Source organism: Stomoxys calcitrans, chromosome 5 (assembly GCF_963082655.1).
Source record: "Stomoxys calcitrans chromosome 5, idStoCalc2.1, whole genome shotgun sequence".
Lineage (NCBI taxonomy): Eukaryota > Metazoa > Arthropoda > Insecta > Diptera > Muscidae > Stomoxys > Stomoxys calcitrans.
The window spans coordinates 73,348,606-73,371,684 of NC_081556.1; the positions used below are offsets into that span (position 1 = coordinate 73,348,606).

The 23,079-nt window shown below is 36.3% G+C and overlaps 1 protein-coding gene across 1 annotated transcript in view; it reads left to right on the forward strand.

The window, feature by feature from the left end:
* Nucleotides 1–914: 914 nt before the first annotated feature.
* Nucleotides 915–23,079, forward strand: part of LOC106081353 (protein late bloomer) — a 50,829-nt gene continuing 28,664 nt past the window's right edge. The window contains exon 1 of the mRNA XM_013243241.2: nucleotides 915–1,298. Within this exon, the coding sequence (XP_013098695.1) occupies nucleotides 1,239–1,298 (60 nt within the window). The 5' untranslated portion in view covers nucleotides 915–1,238. The remainder of the gene's footprint in view (nucleotides 1,299–23,079) is intronic.

The following is a 23,079-nucleotide window of genomic DNA, read 5'->3' on the forward strand; positions in this document are numbered from 1 at the left end:
AAATGGGAACAGACGCTGTTGTTGGCTATTTGAAGGCGCCTTATCATCTCGAGAATCATTGGCACTCAGTATTTAATTTAGAGCAAGTGTCACCTGACTCCTAACTGAGACACTCCTCTGGAAAATCGCTGACTGCCAGCGGCCACATTTGCAGCTACTTCGCTTAAAATCGAAGCTTTCCACTGTCCGTAACCTGTGGACGTTTTAGCTAAGCTTCCCGTTCCAGCCTGTGTGGTGCTCATGGTTATCCTGTGTCGGTCGGAATATATATATATATATATATATATATATATATATATATATATATATATATATATATATATATATATATATATATATATATATATATATATATATATTTGAAGTCTTTCAGACAAAACATAAAGTACAGAGAAAATTATTCCTTATCGTGTTCCCAAATTTATTTATTGATTTAAAAATGTCAAAAAAAAAAATGGGTAACCCCGTCTAATATTTGTCTAGCATCACGCTGTGGTGTGGTAGTGACGGATGACTTTAGGTGTGCGGCATGTCTGCTAATAACTTTTTTCATTCAGATTTTTAACGTGTTTGTTTTAAGTTGTCGTCTGTCGTCTGTTCATTACCAACCACATTCGGGTAAACGGGACTCCAGTCTGGCGCTTCCATGTTTCTACTTGCCATAAGTGACGTCATTGTTCCATACATCCCATTCCAATCGTTCTTCTAGACTCGTCGCTACCGCACTCGGCTCTTGCTAAGGTAATGTCATCGTGGAAGTCGACGTCGGCAACAACGTTGCCATTGACGCCGACGTTGTCGTCAATGCTGTCTCTGTTGCTTTGTTTGTTCCATTTCACACGATGTGTGTGCCGTGTCTCTGAGCTCATCCATGATACAGAGCACTGGGCTGAGCGGTGGAAAAGAAGGCAAACAAACTGTTGGCTGTTCGATTGCTCGCACTCGTCTGTTAGCTGGCCGAGTTTGTTTAGTTTGTAGGTGAACACCAAGCGTGAAAGTTGAACGAAAAATATAAGTACGCCGGATACGTCGTTAGCCGTGTTTCCTTCCTTCGAATCACATTTTAACGAATTTTTAAACTCGAAATACAATAAAAAAAAAAATTGAACAATTTTCTCCGCGCTTGTGAAAAAGTGATTGGCATTTTCAAAAAGAAAAATCTAAAAAAACAAATTCTTTTGCCAAAAGTCTCTAAGTGATTGTGTTCGAAGAAGTTTTTTTTGGGAAAATTAGCAAACATGGGTTGTGCTACTACCACCGTCAAAATTGCATCCATCATATTTAACATCATTTTGGCGGTAAGTTCAATGAGTCGCCATGGAGGCATACTTGAACCACCCATAGAGTATGGCAGCAAATACTCAAGTACATCCATAAATCAAATTGAGATGTCAAATGTCGTTACACCATTTCCTATGGAAAACTGTTAATAGTTAGTTTCGGCGGAACAGAGTGGAATGAAACAAAAAATAGAAAACCGTGACCGAAGGAGAGATCCATAGTTGCTTTTAACAATTTTTGCCAATGATCTCAAAAATAGTAACAAAATTTACACATGGTGTTGACAAAAATTCTATCCAAACAAATAATAAATAAAAATTCAATTCGTTGCCCAGCGCATCAACTAATCAAAATATATATTAACAACTAAAATGTGTTTGAAAATCTTTTATCATACCTCCGCATATATCCAATGACTAATTCTTCCTAATGTATGACAGAACTAATTTTTTTTCAACGTTATATCTAAAATTGTTTTAGTGTCGTGCTGATCTACATATAAGTGCTCTAGTGTATATATATATGGCCAACTCCATGAGAAACAAAACAAAAGAAATTAAAATCAAAAACTACTTAATCCTAGTTAGTACGACCAGAATCGAATCTTCCAACGATCTACGCCAACCGGTTGGAATAGATATAAAAAAATTACCATATCACTATTTTTGCCATTTTGAAATTGCAATTATATTGTGGTGAGAAATAGGCCAATCAAACAGTTAAAAAATCTTGTTAGTAAAAAAAGCAAACATGTTTTCTATAACAACAGAAAATGTGGTGAAAAGGAGAACTCGGTGATTTTCTGCTATTTTCGGGTGTTGAAAGTCTAACTCCAATCTTAAAAACTCATTACAAGGGTAGAAGGTTGTTAGCAGAAGGCTCAAGCATTAATCGGACTGTACTCATTGGTATGAGAAAAGTATTTCCTGATCCTAAATGGAATGTTTTTGAGAAATTAAGAATTTAGGTTATTAGCAGTGTGCAATCAGACTCACTATGTTATTAGCATACTCATCAGTGAGAGACAAGTACAGATTGGGGATATAATCAAGGAGAGTAACGCCCCCCAGTGCTAGTAATGACTTAGTATATGACATGAGTTGCTTTTTTCTCCCTTTCCAAAAGTTGGATTTAAAGTTCAATTTCCTGTTAGGCATAACGACTAGGTATTTTGCGCTTTCAGCAAATGGAAGAATCTTTCCTTCAAATTATACATGTGTATACCCTGCTAAATACGGATGGTTCCAAACTAGACGACCAGGTGGGCTTTGGGGTGTACTCTAAAGATCTAGAACAGGTCATATCGAAGAGGTTACCCGACCACTGCAGTGTGTATCAAGCGGAGATCCTTGTAATTAAGGAAGTGATGAAATGGCTAAGAACATCAGAACTACGATGCCATAAATAACTTTTCGGACATCCATGCAGCCATTAAATCCCTGGGGGCTGTATTTCTGAATACAAAAACCGGCCGCCAAAATCGCAGATCTCTCAACAAGATGGCGGAACAGTTCAAAATTCACTTGATTTGGGTGCCGGGCCACAGAGATATCCCTGGGAATTGTAAAGCGGACGAGCTTGTGAGACTAGAAACTACCTTACACATTCCAGGGAAACTACAATTTGTGGGTATGCCTCTAGCGACTTGTAAGCTAAGTTTTCAGGACCAGGCCTGAAAGACAACGAATGATATATGTTCACAAAGAGGAGCTGTGAGCATTCCAAAACTTTGTGGCCTAAACTAGACTAGAAGAGGTCTACTGCTTAGCTGTCACTGACTATAACAGACGTCTCAGTCATTGTGTCCATCACGACACGTCACTATCTAATTGGAAAACGTGCTGACAGACTGAAGGTTGCCAGCAACGATTTTTGTAGAAGCTGAGAGGAAATCGAAGAAGAAGAGACTATAGAACACCTTCTGTGTGTGTTTCCCTTACTAGCAGTCAGAAGGAGTTCCACATTAGGTTCTCATTTCTTCGAGAATCAGTCTGATTTAGCGGATGTGAATATTCGCAAGTTGTTGGGCTTTTTAAAGCGATCTGGATGGTTGAACGGTAGGAAATAGAAGACATCTTCCTTCTTCTATTCCTGTGGTATTACAATGGACGAAAACGTCTAAGTGAGTCTGATGGTAGACTGCCACTTAAACCTAACCTGACCTTACCTTACCTAACCAAGCAAATTGCAAATTTTGCCCATGAACATTCCACTAAGGAACACGTTCAATCTTCTTACATATCTATGAGTGCAGTGCGATTTAAGTTTTAAACTCAATGATAAGGGGCCTCCTTTTTATAGCCGAGTCCGAACGGCGTGCCTTAGAGCGACACCTCTTTGGGAGAAGTTTTTATATGCAAAGTACCTTGCAAATGTCCCTAGCATCAGGAGGGGAAAACCACCGCTGAAAATTTTTTCTGATGGTATAGCCAGGATTCAAAAACAGGCGTTCAGCGTCATAGGCGGACAAGCTAACCTCTGCACTACGGTGGCCTAGCCATACCCTGCTCAAAACTGAAAGCAATTACTCTGTTTTTGGCGGATTTACGCCTTTAGAGGGCGCAGTTCCCCTCTAAAAGCTAATGTAGTAAAATCGATAGTTCAGTTTAATTAGGAGCTAAATGTTTATAAAGCAGATGGACCCATATACAATCCTAAACAACCTACATCAATAATCAAAATTCCATGCGGCTATCTTTACTCGGAGCCACCGTAGCTCAGAGGTTAGCTTGTTCGCCTCTGACGCTGAACGCCAGTGCACCTTATCATCAGAAAACATGTTTAGCTATGGTCTTCCCTCCCAATGCTGGCGACACTTGTGAGTTATTTACCCTTGGTAATCAGCCGTGTAAACTTGTCTGCTAAGTGTCAAGCCGTTCTGACTCGGCAATAAAAAGGAGGTCCTGCATCATTGAACTTTAATTTGAATCGGACAGCACTCATTGATTTGAGAAAAGTATCCCCGCTGTTCCTTAATGAAATGGTCAAATTTGCAAAATTTTTTGTTTTTATCTTTACTCGTTCGAGAATTAAAATACTTTCGTAGACCGACGGGTATTGCTAGATCAATTTAAAATGTCAGAACAATCAAGAATATATACACTTTACGAGGTCTTACACCAATATTTCGAGGTGTTACAAACGGAATATCGTAGTTTGAATACCCTTATCTCATGGTGGAGGGTAATTATACCTAACAATTATACCTATGCGCAGTATCTCTTTTTAGCCAAACAAAGACTATTGAATAAGAACTGTTATGTTATTGGAGCTATATCAAGTTATAGTCCCATTCGGACCATAAATGAGTGTTGAACATTGAAAAAGTCATTGTGTATTATTTCAGTTCATTCGGATTATAATTGCGCCTTGTAGGGGCTCGGGAGATCGGTTTATATGAGAGCTGTATCAAGCTATTGATCGATTCAGACCATATAAGACACGTATGTTGAAGATCATGAGAGAAGCCGTTGTACAAAATTTCTTCCAAATCGGATGAGAATTGCGCCCTCTAGAGGCTCGAGAAGTCAAGATCCCCGATCGGTTTATATGACAGCTATATCAGGTTATGTATCGATTTGCGTCATACTTAGCACAGTTATTGGAAGTCATAACCAAACATCTCAGGCGGAATTTCAGCCAAATCGGGTCTGACTTCTTCATCTCTATTGGCTGAAGAAGTCAGATCCAAGATCGGTTTATATGACAGCCATACCAAACTTTGAACCGATTTAAGTCATACTAAACACAGGAAAAGATATCAAAACACTACGTGCTAAATTTCAGTCAAATCGGGTGAGAATTGCGCCTTCAAGAGGCTCAAGAAGTCAATACCCAAGATCGGTTTATATGGCAGCTATATCAAAACATGGACCGAATTGGCCCTTTTACAACCCCAACCGATCTACACTAATAGAAAGTATTTGTGCAAAATTTCAAGCGGCTAGCTTAACTCCTTCAAAAGTTAACGTGCTTTAGACAGACAGACGGACGGACATGGCTAGATCGACTTAAAATGACATGACGATCAAGAATATATATACTTTATGGGGTCTCAGATGCATATTTCGAGGTGTTACAAAGAGAATCCCATGGTAGAGGGTATACAAATCACACTTTATAAGAAAAAAGTCTTTACTGATAAAAGAAACCCTTTTTTCTGAGTGTATTAATTAAATTAAACTATAGTTACATACTAGCAAAGAAAACAATCAACATAACAAACGACAAAATAAACATGAAATTTGGGTTTGCTATGGTTAGAGTAAATATTTGTATCATAATTCATAACATAACAGATCTAAGCCCGTACACATTCAGACTTCAATTTCAAGGCGGAATTAATTTTTTTGCACTTTAAGCATCAAGCTCGTGGTGACATAATTATTACATTACCTCATTTTTGTTTTCTTTCTAAATATCATGGTTATTCCAAATATTTTATGTCATTCAATATGCTACAGTCAATCTATAGAAAACAATGCCAATAAAACTGTGAATTAATGTTACACTTAGAAAAATAAGTTTATTGCTGCAAATGTTGTCTGTTGACTTCAATTTAAATTCAATATAAATATAATTTAAATAAAATGTATCATGTTATGAGACATACGGGTTTATCTCTTTGACATGCATTAAAAAAGAATTTACGCCATACCCTTTATTTAAAAAAAAAAATGTTGTCGCTGGTGACAGAATACCACTTTGAATCAATTTAATGCCAGACGAAAAAGGATGTTAAGAATTGAAGGCGTCACATTTATATTATTGGCAAAATTCTTATTGAACTTTGCACTTAAAATATTGGCGGTGTTATGTAATATTTGTTTTAATTTGATAAAATGTGCGTTATACGTGTTGAAATACCCAAAATCTGTGAAAATGGAAATAATAAAAACTAAGGACGATTCATTGTTGGTGTATTCCTATGAAACCATTTCTGGGAATCAATGGATATGGAATCAAATGCTGGAAAAAATCGTAGTTGGTCACGGTGCAATCATAGTTTTTGAAATTATTAACATAAGAAACCAGTCAAATGCTTCTTGCAACAACACTTTTGCTGGCTTTTAAGTGATTTTTTTTACTATACTATTCTTTGAAAAGAAATCATTAAACAATGATCTTAAGCCGGACATATTGTCCTGCAATGGAATCTTAATCATTGTTGTTGGAGCAGCGTGTTGTACACTGAGGTGGCAGCCCTTGCCGATGAAGGAATCCATCGGATCGTTATAAACATACATAGTCGAAAAAAGTTAAATTATATTTTTCTTTAAATTTTTTTAAATTTTTTTTATTTTGGTACATTATGGGTGGAATAATAATCTAGTGATAGAGAGATTTGTATTAAAACAACACCGGTCTGGTAATAAAACCAATAAAAGTTTGGTATTAACAACAATACAGATTAGGTTCTAAGGTTAGTACCAAACGGTACTAATTATATTTTATATTTCATCTATACCAAGCTGTATTGCTTTGATACCAAACGGTGTTGTTTTACTATCAATACCGTGTAAGAGTCAAATGAGAACGTTTGGTATCAATTTTTTTCTAGGTTTATGACATTTAGGGTGTACATTTATCTGTATTTTTGGATTATTCAATTAATTGTTTATTGGAAAATCTGGGTTAGAACAAGACCAAAAAAGGTTGATTAAACGAAAATATGGGCTATTTTTTACCCAACACCGAAGGATGGGGGTATATTCATCTTGTCATTCCGTTTGCAAAGCATCGAAATATCCATTTTCGACCCTATAAAGTATTAATATTCTTGATCAGCGTAAAAATCTAAGACGATCTAGCCATGTCCGTTCGTCTGACCGTCTGTCTGTTAAAATCACGCTATAGTCTTTAAAAATAGTGATATTGAGCAAAAATTTCGAACAGATTTTTTTTTGTCCATAAGCAGGGTAAGTTCGAAGATGGGCTATATCGGACTATATCTTGATATAACCCCCATATAAACTGATCCGCCGATTTAGGCCCTTAGGCCCATAAAAGCCACATTTATTATCCGATTTTGCTGATATTTGGGACAGTGAGTTGTGTTAGGCCCCTCGACATCTTTCTGCAATTTGGCCTAGATCGGGCCAGATTTGGATATAGCTGCCATATAAACCTATCTCTCGATTTAAGGTCTTGGGCCCATAAAAGGTGCATTTATTGTCCGATTTCGACGAAATTTTGGACAGTAAGTCGCGTTAGGCCCCTCTAAATTTGGTCCAGATCGGTCTGGATTTGAATATAGCTGCCATGTAGATAGATCTCATGGTTTAAGATCTTGGGCCCATAAAAGGTGCATTTATTGTCCGATTTCGGCGAAATTTGGGACAGTGAGGTGTGTTAGGATCTTCGACGTCTTTCTTCAAATTTGCTCAGCTCGGTCCAGATTTGGATATAGCTGCCATATAGATCGATTTCTCGATTTAAGGTTATGGGCCCATAAAAGGAGCATTTATTGTCCGATGCCGGTGAAATTTGGGACAGTTAGTTAAGTTAAGCCACTTGACATACTTCTGCAATATCGCACAGATCGGTGCAGATTTGGAAGCTGCCATATAGACCGGTATCTCGTTTTTGGGTCCATAAAATTCGCATTTATTGCCTTTCGACATCACTTTTCACTTTGGCCCAGATCGGTTCAGATTTGGATATAGCTTATAGACTGATCTCTCGATTTGAAGTTTTGACCCCATAAAAGGCGCGTTTGTAATTTATTTATTTACATCCGCACAACAAGGATATAAAATTCTTAAAATTAAAGTACGGGTAATTTCTCCAACAATTGTACATAGTGAAGACTAATAAGCTATAGCTATACAATACATCACAGATTTTGAATGAATAATTTATTAGATTGAAATAAATTGATATAAATTGGTAGATTTATAATCCGATTTGGCTGAAATTTTAAACAGTGACTTATGTAGGGCTTTTCTACATCCATGCCGTATATGGTTCAGATCGGTCTATATTTGGATAAAGCTACCAAAAAGACCAATATTTTGTACTACAAAATTGAACAATGACTTGAGCTCCTTAGACCACTCAATGTCCGTGCCGAATTTAGTCCAAATCGGGCCATATTTTGATATATAGGCGCTATGGGGACATAAGTTATGAATTTTTCACCAGATTGTGATGATAGGTGGTTTACATATATACCCGAGGTGGTGGGTATCCAAAGTTCGGCCCGGCCGAACTTAACGCCTTTTTACTTGTATGGAATCTTATGGATGAAATTTCGGCCAGGTAGGGCACAAATGTTCGGAAAAATTTAGACAACTGACGCAATTTATATGTTTTTAAGCTTTTTTTAACATCCAAACGATTGATTAATTGAAAATATGTCATTTTTTCATCACACGTTCTGTTATTATAGCAACTTCTTGAAGTGTAGTCTTTTGGAAAATATGACATATAGACTAACGCAGGAATAATTTACGTCTGTCTTTGCTTTACATTAGCTTCCAAATGCGTTTAAGCTGTAACATGCATTAGACTTTATCGAAAGCCAAATTTAAAACTAGGAAAGAATTATTGAAAGTATTATAGATAGAAAACATTAAATAATATGGTGAAACACTAAAATTTTAATGAATGTCATCGCTAAGAAACACGGCAGGAAATATGTTATAAATATTAACAATAAAAGCAAATACTTAGCTACAAAACAAATATATATTTTTCCCAAAATTTCAAAGAAAATCGGATTTGTGTGAAGATATACCCAAAAGGAGAAATCAGAAAGGAAAATCTTTTTCCAAACATGAATAAAAGACAAAGTATATAAAATTTATGCTTTTTGGATAGATCTGAAGTTGTTTGAAAGTGGTGTGCAAAATTTTCATAGCTAATTTTCAAATTTTATGAACTTTTTATGTTGAAAAAACTGAGCGTTGCCAGCATGGCTTTTAGAGTACAATGTTATATTGTTATATCTTCAACCAAACGATAATCTGTGTGTCCAAAATCATGTCAACGCTCCACCCAGTAAAGCTAACTTCCCGAAATTTCGCACAGATACTTCCCATTGATATAACTCGATTGGGATAAATGGGCCAAATCGGTCTACGTTTAGTTAAAGCTCCCATAGAAACCGAACTCCCGATTTGATTTCCTCGTTAGTCGTTAGAAGACGTAATTTAAGTCCGATTAAGCTGAAATTTTGCACAACGTCTTCCGTTTTGACTCTCATCTGACATGGTAAATTTTCAAATCAGTCAGTAATCTGATATAGCTTCCATATAAACCGATCTCTGGACTTCTTCTGTGTTTCCAAGGTCCTGGTCGAATATAGTTCAAATCGGTCATTAAGCTGATGTATCTCCCATATTAACCATAGCTCAAATTGGCTTCATAGACGGTGCAAATCTTATCTGATTTGACAAAGCGGCTATGGTGAAATGTTCTAAATACTTTTTTAATCAAATTCAATAATATTTGAAATTTTCGTATACAAAAAACCTGTATCCTAACATCCCTGGATTTTGAAATATCTTCACCATCATGCATTATCTAGTGTAAAATTTCAAACTACTATCTAATAATTTTTTTATATATAATTTTATACCCTCCACCATAGGATATACTAATTTCGTCATACTATTTTCGTCGTAATAGGTATACTAATTTCGTCATTCTGTTTGTAACTACTCAAAATATTCGTCTGAGACCCCATAAAGTATATATATTTTTGATCGTCGCAACATTTTATGTCGATCTAGCCATGTCCGTCCGTCCGTCCGTCCGTCTGTCTGTCGAAAGCACGCTAACTTCCGAAGGAGTAAAGCAAGGCGCTTGAAATTTTGCACAAATTCTTTTTATTAATGTATGTCGGTTGGGATTGTAAATGGGCCAAATCGGTCCATGTTTTGATATAGCTGCCATATAAACCTATCTTGGATATTGACTCTTGAGTCACTAGAAGGCGCAATTCTCACCCGATTTGGCTGAAATTTTGCATGAGGTGTTTTGCTATAATTTCCAATGACTGTGCAAAGTGTCGTTCAAATCGGTTCATAATCTGGTATAGCTATCATATAAACCGATCTTGGATCTTGACTTCTTCAGCCAATAGAGCAATATATATATATGTATATATATATATACATTATGGGGTCTCAGACGAATATTTCGAGTAGTTACAAACAGAATGACGAATTTAGTATATCCCCATCCTAAGGTGGAGGGTATAAAAATAGGTAAATTTTCGTTGTAGCCTTATCCTCTTAAGAAACTACCTGTACCGTTCTTGTTGTGACTATTGAAGAGTATCCCACTATAGTGTTTACTAAGAATTGTAACGCTTTCACATCTTCCGCAATAAGACAGATACATCATATTAGAATTTAAAATCTTTTGACGCTTTGCCTGGCCTACTCTATTTCAAAAACACTTTTCAGTTTCAATTTGTTAATATCTTAATTAAATATGGTACTCCAATGTCAACTAGAAATGTGGAACATTCACCGTATTTTAATTTGTTTTTTTGGAAAGCTACAAAAACTAATTTTTTACGGCAGTGATGTCACATTTATAAAAAAAAAATAAATAAACAGCGCTATCCATAGCAAGGCCTTAAAATTCTAAATTGAGCAAATTAAACGAAGAGCAAGTCGGACAATTAAGTTAGCAGCTGTAGTCATTCAGGAGGACTTTGCGTGAATTGTAAGTCTGAAAATAGGTCAGACAGCAGGTGCACTTACAAAGTATTCGTCAGCACAATTTTCATTTTTTCCGGATTTGGATTTGTATGCTTGTGGGTTACCTTATATTATTTTTTGGTTCAATTCGTGCATAATTTATATGGTCATTGTATGGTCTACACTTTATTTCCCATAAAAACCATAACAACATAAGTCATGCGAGAGTGTACGTAATGTGTTGGAACACTGAAATACTTGCATATAGAGACACAATTTCGTGTCTAGCTTCCCAGTTTGGTTATGAGGAATTATTTCATAAGTACATAGTCGTCTTAGGAGGTGTTCTCCTTACTTTGCCCTTTAAAATATGTTGAAATATTTATTGGATTTTTCTTCGTATGACAAAGTTCGGCGGATAGAATTTTATGAATAAACACACAATCACACGTGTATATAAACAAAACATTTTTAATCAAAAATTATTACATAAACGATTAAACAATAGGTTGTATCGAATAAAAATCATCTGAGCATTTATAAATGGTAAATTAAGGAACAGAGGACAAAAATTTTATATATCAATGAGTACAACGATTTACGATTTTAGATTTTTTTAGGGTAAATGATAAGGTATCTCTCCTTTATAGCCGAGTCCGTACCACCAACATGGATTCTGTTAAAAACTTCCGCAAATGAAAATAATTAGAGGTCATATGTATACTTTACGTACCAAAGTTCCGCCAAATCAATTACATATCATATAACGCTTCCAGGGGCTCAGATTGCAAAATCCTGGAGATGGACCATACTTGGCATGGTTGTTGGAAGTCATAAGAGAAAACTATGTGCAAAATGGAAGGTAGTTTTTTTTTGGGAGCTGTTTTAGGCTATATACCTATTCGCATCATATTTGGCATGGTTGTTGAATAAACTCCTTGTGCAAAATTTCAACGAAATCGGATGAAAATTGAGTCTTGTTGTGGCTCGAGAAGTTCAAACCGGGAACAGGTTTATATGGGAGCTATATCCAAATCTGAGCCAATTGCCCCAACGACCTATATCAAATAAGAAATGTCTATGCAAAACTTTAACAGAATTGGCCAACACACAATATGAACCGACTTACTTCATTAAATAGTATTTGCGCAAATTTCGAGTCGCTAACATGCGATGGAATATAGATCATGAGATCAACTTAAACGGTCATAACGTTCAAGATTATATACACTTTAGACGCTGAAAAAACTACTGTCCTAATTTTAAAGATGTTTTCTAAAAATCGCGAACTTATTTCAATTTTACTTACTACTTTTAAGGAAACATTTCCTTAAGTAAAAGATTTATTACTTAATATTAAGGTTTTTTATCTTAAATGGTAGTTTTGCTTTGCGCCATGATATTGAAGGGACCAATAAATGAAAGTGAACATGTTGTTGAAGGTTAAGAAATGGACTTTGGGGATAGGCAATGATGTCCCTTAGTTTAAGACACAGAATAGCCTTACAAATAGAAATGTCTATAAACGTTGACATTTTTTGAGTAAAGATACAATTATTTATTTCAGTTCAAGCTCAAGGTTGAAGGTTGAATTACAAATACACTGCGAAGTAAGAATACGAGTCTCTGAAGTAAATTAATACCCAAACAGCAATTGAAATTCGAAACGGGTGATTTTGTCCTTTAGTATAAAGCAACTTAAATTTTAAGGTAGCATCTTTATTTTAAAGTATCGATTCTTTAGCTCGTAATCACTGCGTAAATTCTTCGAGCAAAAAAAATTCAAATGTTTCAGCCAACTTTTTTTCTGTATAGGGTCTTAGACCAATATGCGGTGTAAGTGCACCATCACCATATAAATAGAAGGTTACCCTACCAATTACCTATAATTTATTTGGACATTTCACTTAAGCACTTCCTTCTTGTTCCAAAACTTGAATACCGGATTCATAATCATCTCTTACAGATTTTTAATACGAGTCTTATATTGTTCCGATCGGCCTACATTTCCGTTTGGAATACCTTCTGAACGACCACCAGATATATGTTCCTAAAATTTGATATCATATTCGTAGTCTATTCCAAAATATCTGATTTTGCGGGGGATGTAGTGTTTTTCAAGTCCAATTTCAATTCATTTTAATAATTCCCGCCATAGAAGATGGGTATGCTAACTTCGTCATTCTATTTGTAACTCGTTGAAATATTGATTGGAAACCTTACAAAGTACATACATATACAGGGTTTAATTCAGGGACGCTACGAAAATAGACCGATAGTTTCAGCAAACGACGTCATATTTTTTGATGCTCTTTTGACATTTCTCTTAAGCAAGGTTTGCCGTTTCATGATGGAAAGATATACGAGCCAACAATGAGTCAAAATAATTCAAATTTACTACCGTAATTCGGACTGCTCATAAGGATTATTTCTGGCTGAATGGCTTGATCAATAAGCAAAATATGTTATTGGTCAGACAGCAATCCAAACGTACCCCATGAGTCATTACTTCTTCTGTGGTGATCAAGACCGGCACGTTACTGTGAATGGGAATTGCTACCGTTCAATGATAACAGAATATTTTTGAGCCCAATTGGATGATATGGACTTGGATGATATATGATTCCAACAGGACGGCACCACAAGCCACGCAGCGAATTTCATAATCGAACTTTTAAAACCCCAGTTTGGAGAACGTATTATCTCATGAAATGGTCCAGTTAATTAGCCGCCTCGCTCTTGCGATTTGTCGCCGTTAGACTATTTCCGTCAAGCCAATGGTCTATGCCAACAAGCCAGTGGCGATTGAAGAACTTCGTTCGTATATCGAAAGTCAAATTGCAGCAGTATCGGCCGATTTATACTTGAAAACCGTCGTAAATTCGGTTCAGCGTCTGGACTTCTGCAAGCGTCCTCGTGGTGGCCATGCAAAAAATCGAGTTCCATACATAATGGCATGTTGATATCCACAAATAGTACACTCATATCTTTTTATTTACTTTAGTGATGGCCTTGACTGCCATGGTTTAAATCCCGTTCAGGCTCCCCCAAAGTTCTATTCATAATTTTCTTTATTGCCTCTCAAGATCGATTTAACGATGTCCGTGTGTCTGTCCGTCCATCTGTTGTAATACGCTACAGCCTTCAAAAATTTAAGGTTAAGTTCTTGAACAGCACAAATCGGACCATATTTAGATCTAACTGCCATATAGATCAATCTGCCAACTTAGGGTCTGAAACCCATAAATGCTTTATTTACTACCCAATTTCGCAGAAATCTGAAGAAAATGAACTTTATTAAGACTCCCGACATCCGACCTAAATATGAATTAGATCGGACTATATTTAGATATAGCTGCCATATAGACTAATCTGCCGATTAAGGGTCTGAAGCCCATAAATCCTTAATTTATTACGAGATTTCGCTGAAATTAAAAATAGTGAACTGTTTTGAGCCTTCCGACTCCAGCTCAAATATGGTCAATATCGAACTATATTTAAATATAGCTGCAACATGCTGGCAACATTTGTGAGGTACTATGCCATGTAAAACTTCTCTCCAAAGAGGTGTCGCACTGCGGCATGCCGTTCGGACTCGGCTATAAAATGGAGGCCACGTATTATTGAGCTTAAACTTGATGTCGGACTGCACTCATTGATATGTGAGAAGTTTGCTCCTGTTCCTTAGTGGAATGTTCATGGGCAAAATTTGCAATTTGCATAGCTAGCATAGATAGCACCGATTTGCCGATTAAAGATCTGAACCCCCTAAAAGCTGCATTATTACCAAATTTTGCAGAAATTTGAAACGGTGAGTTGTAATAAGACTCCCAACATTCCACCCAAATATGGTTCAGATCAGACTATATTTAGATATAGCTGCCATATGGATCGATCTGCCGATTAAGGGTCTTAATCCCATAAAAAGCGGATTTATTGCCTGATTGCACTCAAAAAATTTTTAATCTCAACACTAGTTAAAATGAACTAAATTTGGGTAATATTGAACTTTCTGTGGCGCTAAAGAACAATATACTCGTTGCGAGTTGAACAATATCTTTGTAGTTACGAAATTGTTTATACATAGTTCTAGTCCACTTTTAACTTCCCACAGGTAAAATATTAACTTAAAAGAATTGAAAATTAAAGATACAATAAAATTATTGAAAAATTCGCTTTTTCGAACACTCTGTTTTTACTTGTTTATTATACCCATCACCATAGGATAGAGGGTTTGTTCATTTAATCATTCCGTTTGCAATACATCGAAATATAAATATCCGACCCTACAAAGTATATATACTTCGGATCGTCGTAAAATTCTCGTCGTAAAATTCCGTCCGTCTGTTGCAATCACTCTGCAGCCTTCAAAAATTGAGATATTGAACTGAAATTTGGAACAATGACGTCTTTTTGATGCACGCTGCTTAAGTTCTTGAACAGACCAAATCGGACCATCTTTGGATATAGCTGCTATATAGACCGATCTGCCGATAAAGGGTCTAATGCCCATAAATGCTTTATTTTTATCCGATTTCGCTGAAACTTGACACAGTGAGTAGTTTGAGGCTTCCCGATATCTGGCTCAAATATGATTCAGATCGGACTATACTTAGATATAGGTGCCATATATACCGATCTCCCGATAAAGAGTATGAAACCCATAAAAGCTTTATTTATCACCGGATTTCGCTGAAATTTTAAACTGTAAGTAGTTTTACACCTCCCAACATAGGACCCAAATATGGTTTAGATCGAACAATATTTAGATATAGCTGTCATATGGACCGATCTGCCAATAAAGGGTCTAAAGCCCATAAATGCTTTAATTTTATCCGATTTCGCTGAAATTTGACACAGTGAGTAGTTTAAGCCTCCCTACATCTGACGAAAATATGGTTCAGACCGGACTATATTTAGATATAACTGCCATATAGACCGATCTGCCGATAAAGGGTTTGAAGCCCATAAAAGCTTTAGTTTTCAACCGATTTCGCTGAAATTTGAAACTGTGAGTAGGTTTACGCCTCCCAACATGGGACCCCAAATATGGTTCAGATTGGACTATATTAAGATTTAGCTGCCATATTGGCCGATCTGCCGATAAAGGGTCTGAAGCCCATAAGAGCTCTATTTTTTACCCGATTTCAGTGAAATTTTGAAGCAGTGGGTAGTTTTAATTTTCCCTACACCGGACACATATATGGTTCAGATCGGACTGTATTTAGATATAGCTGTCAAATAGTCCGATATGCCCGTTAAGGGCCTGAAGCTCATAAAAGCTTTATTTATTACACGATTTTTTTGAAATTTGAAATACGAAATTCAACAGTGACTTATATTTGTTAGACAACTCAATGTGCTTGCCGAAGTTGAGTGCATAAGTTATCCAATTTTCACCGGCTTGTGACGAAAGGGGGTTTACATATATACCCAAGGTGGTGGGTAACCAAAGTTCAGCCCGCCCGAACTTAATGTACATGTTATACCCTCCACCATAAAATGGGGGGTATACTAATTTCGTCATTCTGATTGTAACTACTCGAAATATTCGTCTGAGATCCCATAAAGTATATATATTCTTGATCGTCGTGAAATTTTATGTCGATCTAGCCATGTCCGTCCGTCCGTCCGTCCGTCTGTCTGTCGAAAGCACGCTAACTTCCGAAGGAGTAAAGCTAGCCGCTTGAAATTTTGCACAAATACTTCTTAATAGTGTAGGTTGGTTGGTATTGTAAATGGGCCATATCGGTCCATGTTTTGATATAGCTGCCATATAAACCGATCTTGGGTCTTGACTTCTTGAGCCTCTAGAGTGCGCAATTCTTATCCGATTGGGATGAAATTTTGCACGACGTGTTTTGTTACTATATCCAACAACTGTGCCAAGCATGGTTCAAATCGGTTCATAACCTGTTATAGCTCCCATATAAACCGATCTTGGGTCTTGACTTCTTGAGCCTCTAGAGTGCGCAATTCTTATCCGATTGGAATGAAATTTTGCACGACGTATTTTGTTATGACATCCAACAATTTTGCCAAGTATGGTTCAAATCGGTTCATAATCTGGTATAGCTGTCATATAAACCGATCTTTGGTCTTGACTTCTTGAGCCTCTAGAAGGCGCAAATCTTATCCGATTGGAATGAAATTTTGCACGACGTATTTTGTTATGATATCCAACAATTTTGCCAAGTATGGTTCAAATCGGTTCATAATCTGGTATAGCTGTCATATAAACCGATCTTGGATCTTGACTTCTTGAGCCAAGTGGCGCAATTCTCATCCGATTTGGCTTAAATTTTGCATGAGGTGTTTTGTTATGACTTCCAATAACTGTGCTAAGTATGGCCTAAATCGATATAGAACCTGATATAGCTGCCATATAAACCGATCTGGGATCTTGACTTCTCGAACCTCTAGAGGGCGCAATTCTCATCCGATTTGGCTGAAATTTTGTACAAGGCCTTCTCTCATGACCTTCAATATACGTGTCTAGTATGGTCTGAATCGATCAATAGCTTGATACAGCTCCCATATAAACCTATCTCCCGATTTTGCTTCTTGAGCCCTTACAAGGCGCAATTTTTATCCGAATGAACTGAAATATTACACAATGACTTCTACAATGTCAATCAGCATTAAATTATGGTCCAAATCGGACTATAACTTGATATAGCTCCAATAGGATAACAGTTCTTATTCAATTATTATTATTTGTCTAAAAAGAGATACCGCGCATAGAACTCGACAAATGCGATCAATGGTGGAGGGTATATAAGATTCGGCCCGGCCGAACTTAGCACGCTCTTACTTGTTTTTATTTTGGTTTTACTTCACATTTGAGTACATAGTAATAATAATTCAATTTCCTCGTAACACCCTTATATTAAATCGCAGACACCAAAAAGTCGCAATGGAAAACCTCATTTCGAGTATTACAACAGCCAATGTAATACCTCTATGTATTACGATTTCTATAAACGAATTGTTATTTGCGTATAAACAATAATATCCATACATAAAAGTTCATACATTTATTTTATGTGTTTATTAGCATTTCAATATTAGCAACAATAAAATCTTAAACAGCATTGCATGCACAAATATTTGCCATGAGGTATTTGTTAATAGGAAAATTCATTACAAATCAATAAAAAATAAACCGCACACCCCTAAAGGGTATTTAGCCAATAAAATAGATTTGTGGTCTCTAAGTTCATGAAAGGGGGTTTCAAAACTTAACGTGCTTTGTCGGAAACTTTTTTTTCAATATAGCACAAACACTACGAACATTGGGTGTCTTAATAGATTTTAACTAATAGTTGGATCGATATCCTTCACAAAGCAACAGTCCCTATACATACGTATGTACATATAATATGTAAAATGAAGAAGATTTAATACACGAGAAGGTAAGGTGTAAAAATAGATTTTTTTTATATGTGATCAGTTATTGGAGACCAATTTTCAAAAAAAAAAAATAATTTTGTTATAACTTTTGCTACTTCTTGTACAGCTAACTATTGGGTTGCCCAAAAAGTAATTGCGGATTTTTTAAAAGAAAAATCATCAAGATGATTTTTTGACAATTTCTTAAAATAAAATACTAAATCAAAAAATTGTTTGAAAACCATTTTTTCAGTTGTGGCAAAATAGGTACGTTTAATTCTTTTAGTGTAATGCTTGGAATATTAATAATATTCGAAACCCATAAATTAAGTGCTGTGTTAATTTAATGATTGCCTTAAAATGTTAATTAAATGTGTATGCTAAATTGTTGAAAATAACTGAAAGCAATGAAAAACATATGATGTGTATTGAGTGACCAATGACACGACCATTTTCTTCTACATTTTTTACTTATGACATCATAATATGGTCGTACTTAGTTGAGACATGTGAGTGAACACAGAACACATGGGACTTTTTAAGAAATAAAAAGATTTATTGTGCAAACTGATTGCCCAATGCAATGATTTTCAATTCTCAGCAAATTACAATTTTTTTTTTCTGTGTGCTGGCAGAGAGTTTTGGAAAAACAGCAAGAAAGAATTTAATATGTAAAAACATTAAGGTGGGTCGATAGGAAATTTGAAAAATTATATAAATGAACAACAAATTAATGAATATTCGACGATTTTCACAATTGTCTACTCTATTGTCCACCGTAGCTCAGGGGTTAGCATTTCCGTCCATGAATCTGAACGTCTGGATTCGAATCCTGGCGAGAATATCAAAACAAATTTCAGCGGTTGTTATCCCCTTTAAATGGTGGCAGCATATGTGAGGAACTATGCTATTTGAGAAATAGTATGACAGCCATGTAAAAACTTCTCCCCAAAGATGTGTCACACTGCGGTACGCCGTTCGGATTCGGCTATAAAAAGGAGGTCCTTTACCATTGAGCTCAAAACTTGAATCGGACAGCAATTATTGACATGTGACAAGTTTGTCCCTGTTCCTTAATGGAATGTTCATGCAATTTCGCTGCTAAATAAATTTTTCGATTTTTTTGATGGAAAAAAACTAAAACTTAAACTTAAAGGCCACCGTAGAGCAGCGATTAGCAGGTCCGCCTATGACGCTGATAGCCTGGGTACGAATCCTGTCGAGACCATCAGAAAAAAAGAAAAACAACTTTTTCAGCGGTGGTTTTCCCCTCCTAATGCTGGCAACATTTGTTGCCATATAAAACTTCTCTCCAAGAAGTGTCGGCACGCCCTTTGGACTGACTCGGCAATAAAAAGGATGAGGCCCCTTATCATTGAGCTTATACATGAATCAGACTGGACTCATTGATATGTGAGAAGTTTGCCCCTGTTCCTTAGTGGAATGTTCATGGGCAAAATTTCCAAATTTACACTACTACTGTGGTACAAGGTATTATAACTTAGTGCATTTGTTTGTAACACCCAAACGAAAGAGAGATAGACCCATTGATAAGTATAACGATCGTCTCATAATCACTTTTTCATTCGATTTAGTTATGTCCGTCTGTCCATGTTAATTTGTGTACAAACTACATACAGGTCGCAATTTTTATCCGATCGTCTTCAAATTTGGTACAGGCATGTTTTTTTTTTTCCAGAAAGAAGAAAGATAGACCCATTGATAAGTATAGCGATCGACTCATAATCACTTTTTGATTCGATTTAGTTATGTCCGTCCCTCTGTCTGTCCGCCTGTCCATGTTAATTTGTGTACAAACTACAGGTCGCAATTTTCATCCGATCGTCTTCAAATTTGGTACAGGCATGTTTTTCAACCTAGAGACGAAGCCTATTGAAATTGGAAAAAATCGGTTCAGATTTGAACATAGCTCCCATATATATGTTGTCACTTGTCAAGCGTATCTATTACAGTTTGAACATATTTGTTCTTAATTTGATACGGGTTATTTTAATAACCCATCTGAAAACATCAGCCGAGGTCCATCAAAATTGGTTCAGAATTGGGTATAGCTCCCACATTCTACTTAAAGTGTAGGTGTAGGGTATAACACAGTCGGCATCGCCCGACTTTTGCCCTTCCTTACTAGTTTTATTTTCATATTGTCCGAAACAAATTGCATGTTCGTTTGGCGGTGGAGGCGTCACTTGGTCCCAAATTTGAATACAAGATTTTTTACTTTACTTATAAATACCCATCACTAGCTACTCATATTCTCCTGATGGGTCTTTTTGTGTTCAAAGTGGTTTTATTAGGTGAGGCCCACAGACCCACGATCTTACAAATTTTATGCTGTACAACAGCCAATCTGGGTGATGTCAGAGTAAGGGTGATGATATTAGGTGAGTAGAGCATAACTCCAAAAGAGCAGAGGGTTCTCAGGCCAATCTTACGATAATTTTTATATGGCCTAAAAATGTATTAATCGAATCTTATGTATCCTTCACCATAGATCGCATTTGTAGAGTTCTTTCTTTATAGGCAAGCAAAGGATAATGGACAAGAATTTCATTGCTATTGGAGCTATATCAAGTCATCGTCCCATTCAAACAGTAATTGAATTGAATATTGAAGACCATAGTTGAAGTCATTGTGTACAATTTCAGCCAAATTCTAATAAGAATTGCAACCTTTCAGGGCTCAAGAAGTAAAATCGGGAGATCGGTTTATATGGGAGCTGTATCGGGTTATAGACCAATTCGGACAATATTTAACACGTATGTTGAAGGTCATGGGAGAAGCCCGTCTGTCTGTCGAAAGCACGCTAACCTTCGAAGGAGTAGAGCTAGTCGCTCGAAATTTTGCACTAATACTTCTTATTAGTGTAGGTCAGTGGGGATTGTAAATGGGCTATATCAGTCCACGTTTTGATATAGCTGCCATATAAACCGATGTGGGATCTTGACTTCTTGAGCCTCTAGAGGGCACAATTCTTATCCGATTTGGCTGAAATTTTGCATGAGGTGTTTTACTATGACTTCCAACAACTGTGCTGAGTATGGTTCAAATCGGTCCATAACCTGACATAGCTGCCATATAAACCGATATGGGGTCTTGACTTCTTGAGCCACTAGAGGACGAAATTATTATCCGATTTAGCTGAAATTTTGTGCAACGGCTTCTCTTATGGCCTTTAACATACGCATCGAAAATGGCATGAATTGGTTCATAGCTTAATGCAGCTCCCCTATAAACCGATCTCCCTATTTTACTACTTCAGCCCCTAAAGTGCGCAATTCTTACTGGATTTGGCTGAAATTTTATACAATGACTTCTACTACTGTCTCCAATATTCAGTTTAATTATGATCCGAAATGAACCATAACTTGATATTGTTCCAATAACATAGCAATTATTTTCTTTTATTATTTGTTTGCCTAAAAAGAGATACCTTGGCAAGAGCTCGGCAAATGCGATCCATGGTGGCGGGTATATAAGATTCGGCCAGGCCGAACTTAGCACGGATTTACTCGTTTTTATTAAATTTATTTATCAATATTTTGCATTTCAATGGAATGCATTTTCAAGACAGTGAGAAACAAAATTCAATTTCCATGTACGAAATATCAATCTATAATTTAAATAGAAAACAAAAATTTATCGAATAAAGTATAGCAAAATTAAATGGAACAGTCTTGTATAAAAATATCTACATTTTTGTTCTTATTCCAAAAATTTTTAGAATATTTTCTTTTACCCACCACGGTAGGATTGCGGTACATTTATTTAGTCACTCCATTTGCAACACATCGAAATATCAATTTCCGACCCTACAAAGTATATATTTCGGATCGTCGTAAAATTCTAAGACGATTCAACGATGTCCATGTGTCTGTCCGTCCGTCTGTTGTCTGTGCAGCCTTCAAAAATTGAGATTTTGAGCTGAAATTTGGAACAGATACGTCCTTAGTGCTTTCTGGTTAAGTTCTTGAACGGTCTAAATCGGACCATTTTTGGATATAGCTGCTGTTTAGACCGATCTGCCGATAATTTAGACCGATCTGCCATAAATGCTTTATTTTTTATCCAATTTCCCTTAAATCCCGAAATTAAGGATTCCCGACATCTGACCTAAAAATGGTGCAGATCAGACTATATTTAGATATGACTGCCATATAGACCGATTTCCCTATAAAGGTCTGAAGACCATAAAAGCCTTATTTATTACCCGATATTGCTGAAATTTGAAACAGTGGGATAATTTAAGCCTCCCTACATCTGACCTAAATATGGTTCAGATCGGATTATATCTAGGTATAGCTGCCATATAGGCGGATCTCCCGATTTAGGGTCTAAACCTCATAAAAGCTTTGTTTTTTAACCGATTTCGCTGAAATTTGAAACTGGTGAGTAGTTTTAGGCCTTTAGGACCCAAATATGGTTCAGATCGGACTATATTTAGATGTAGCCGTCATATAGACCGATCTGCCGATAAAGGGTTTGAAGCAGATGAAAGCTTTATTTATTACCCGATTTCGCTGAAATTTAATACAGTGGGTTATTTTAAGCCTCCCTACATCTGCACTTAATATGGATTAATCAGACTATATTTAGAAGACTTTTCAACCATATAAACTGTAGTGGCTTCAATGGCCGTGCGTAAACGCCTCAAGGATACAATTACCACATTAACCACGCTCGACAACCCTGTCTATTATCTGTACTTTTTCACAATGCATGTATTTTTGTGTAA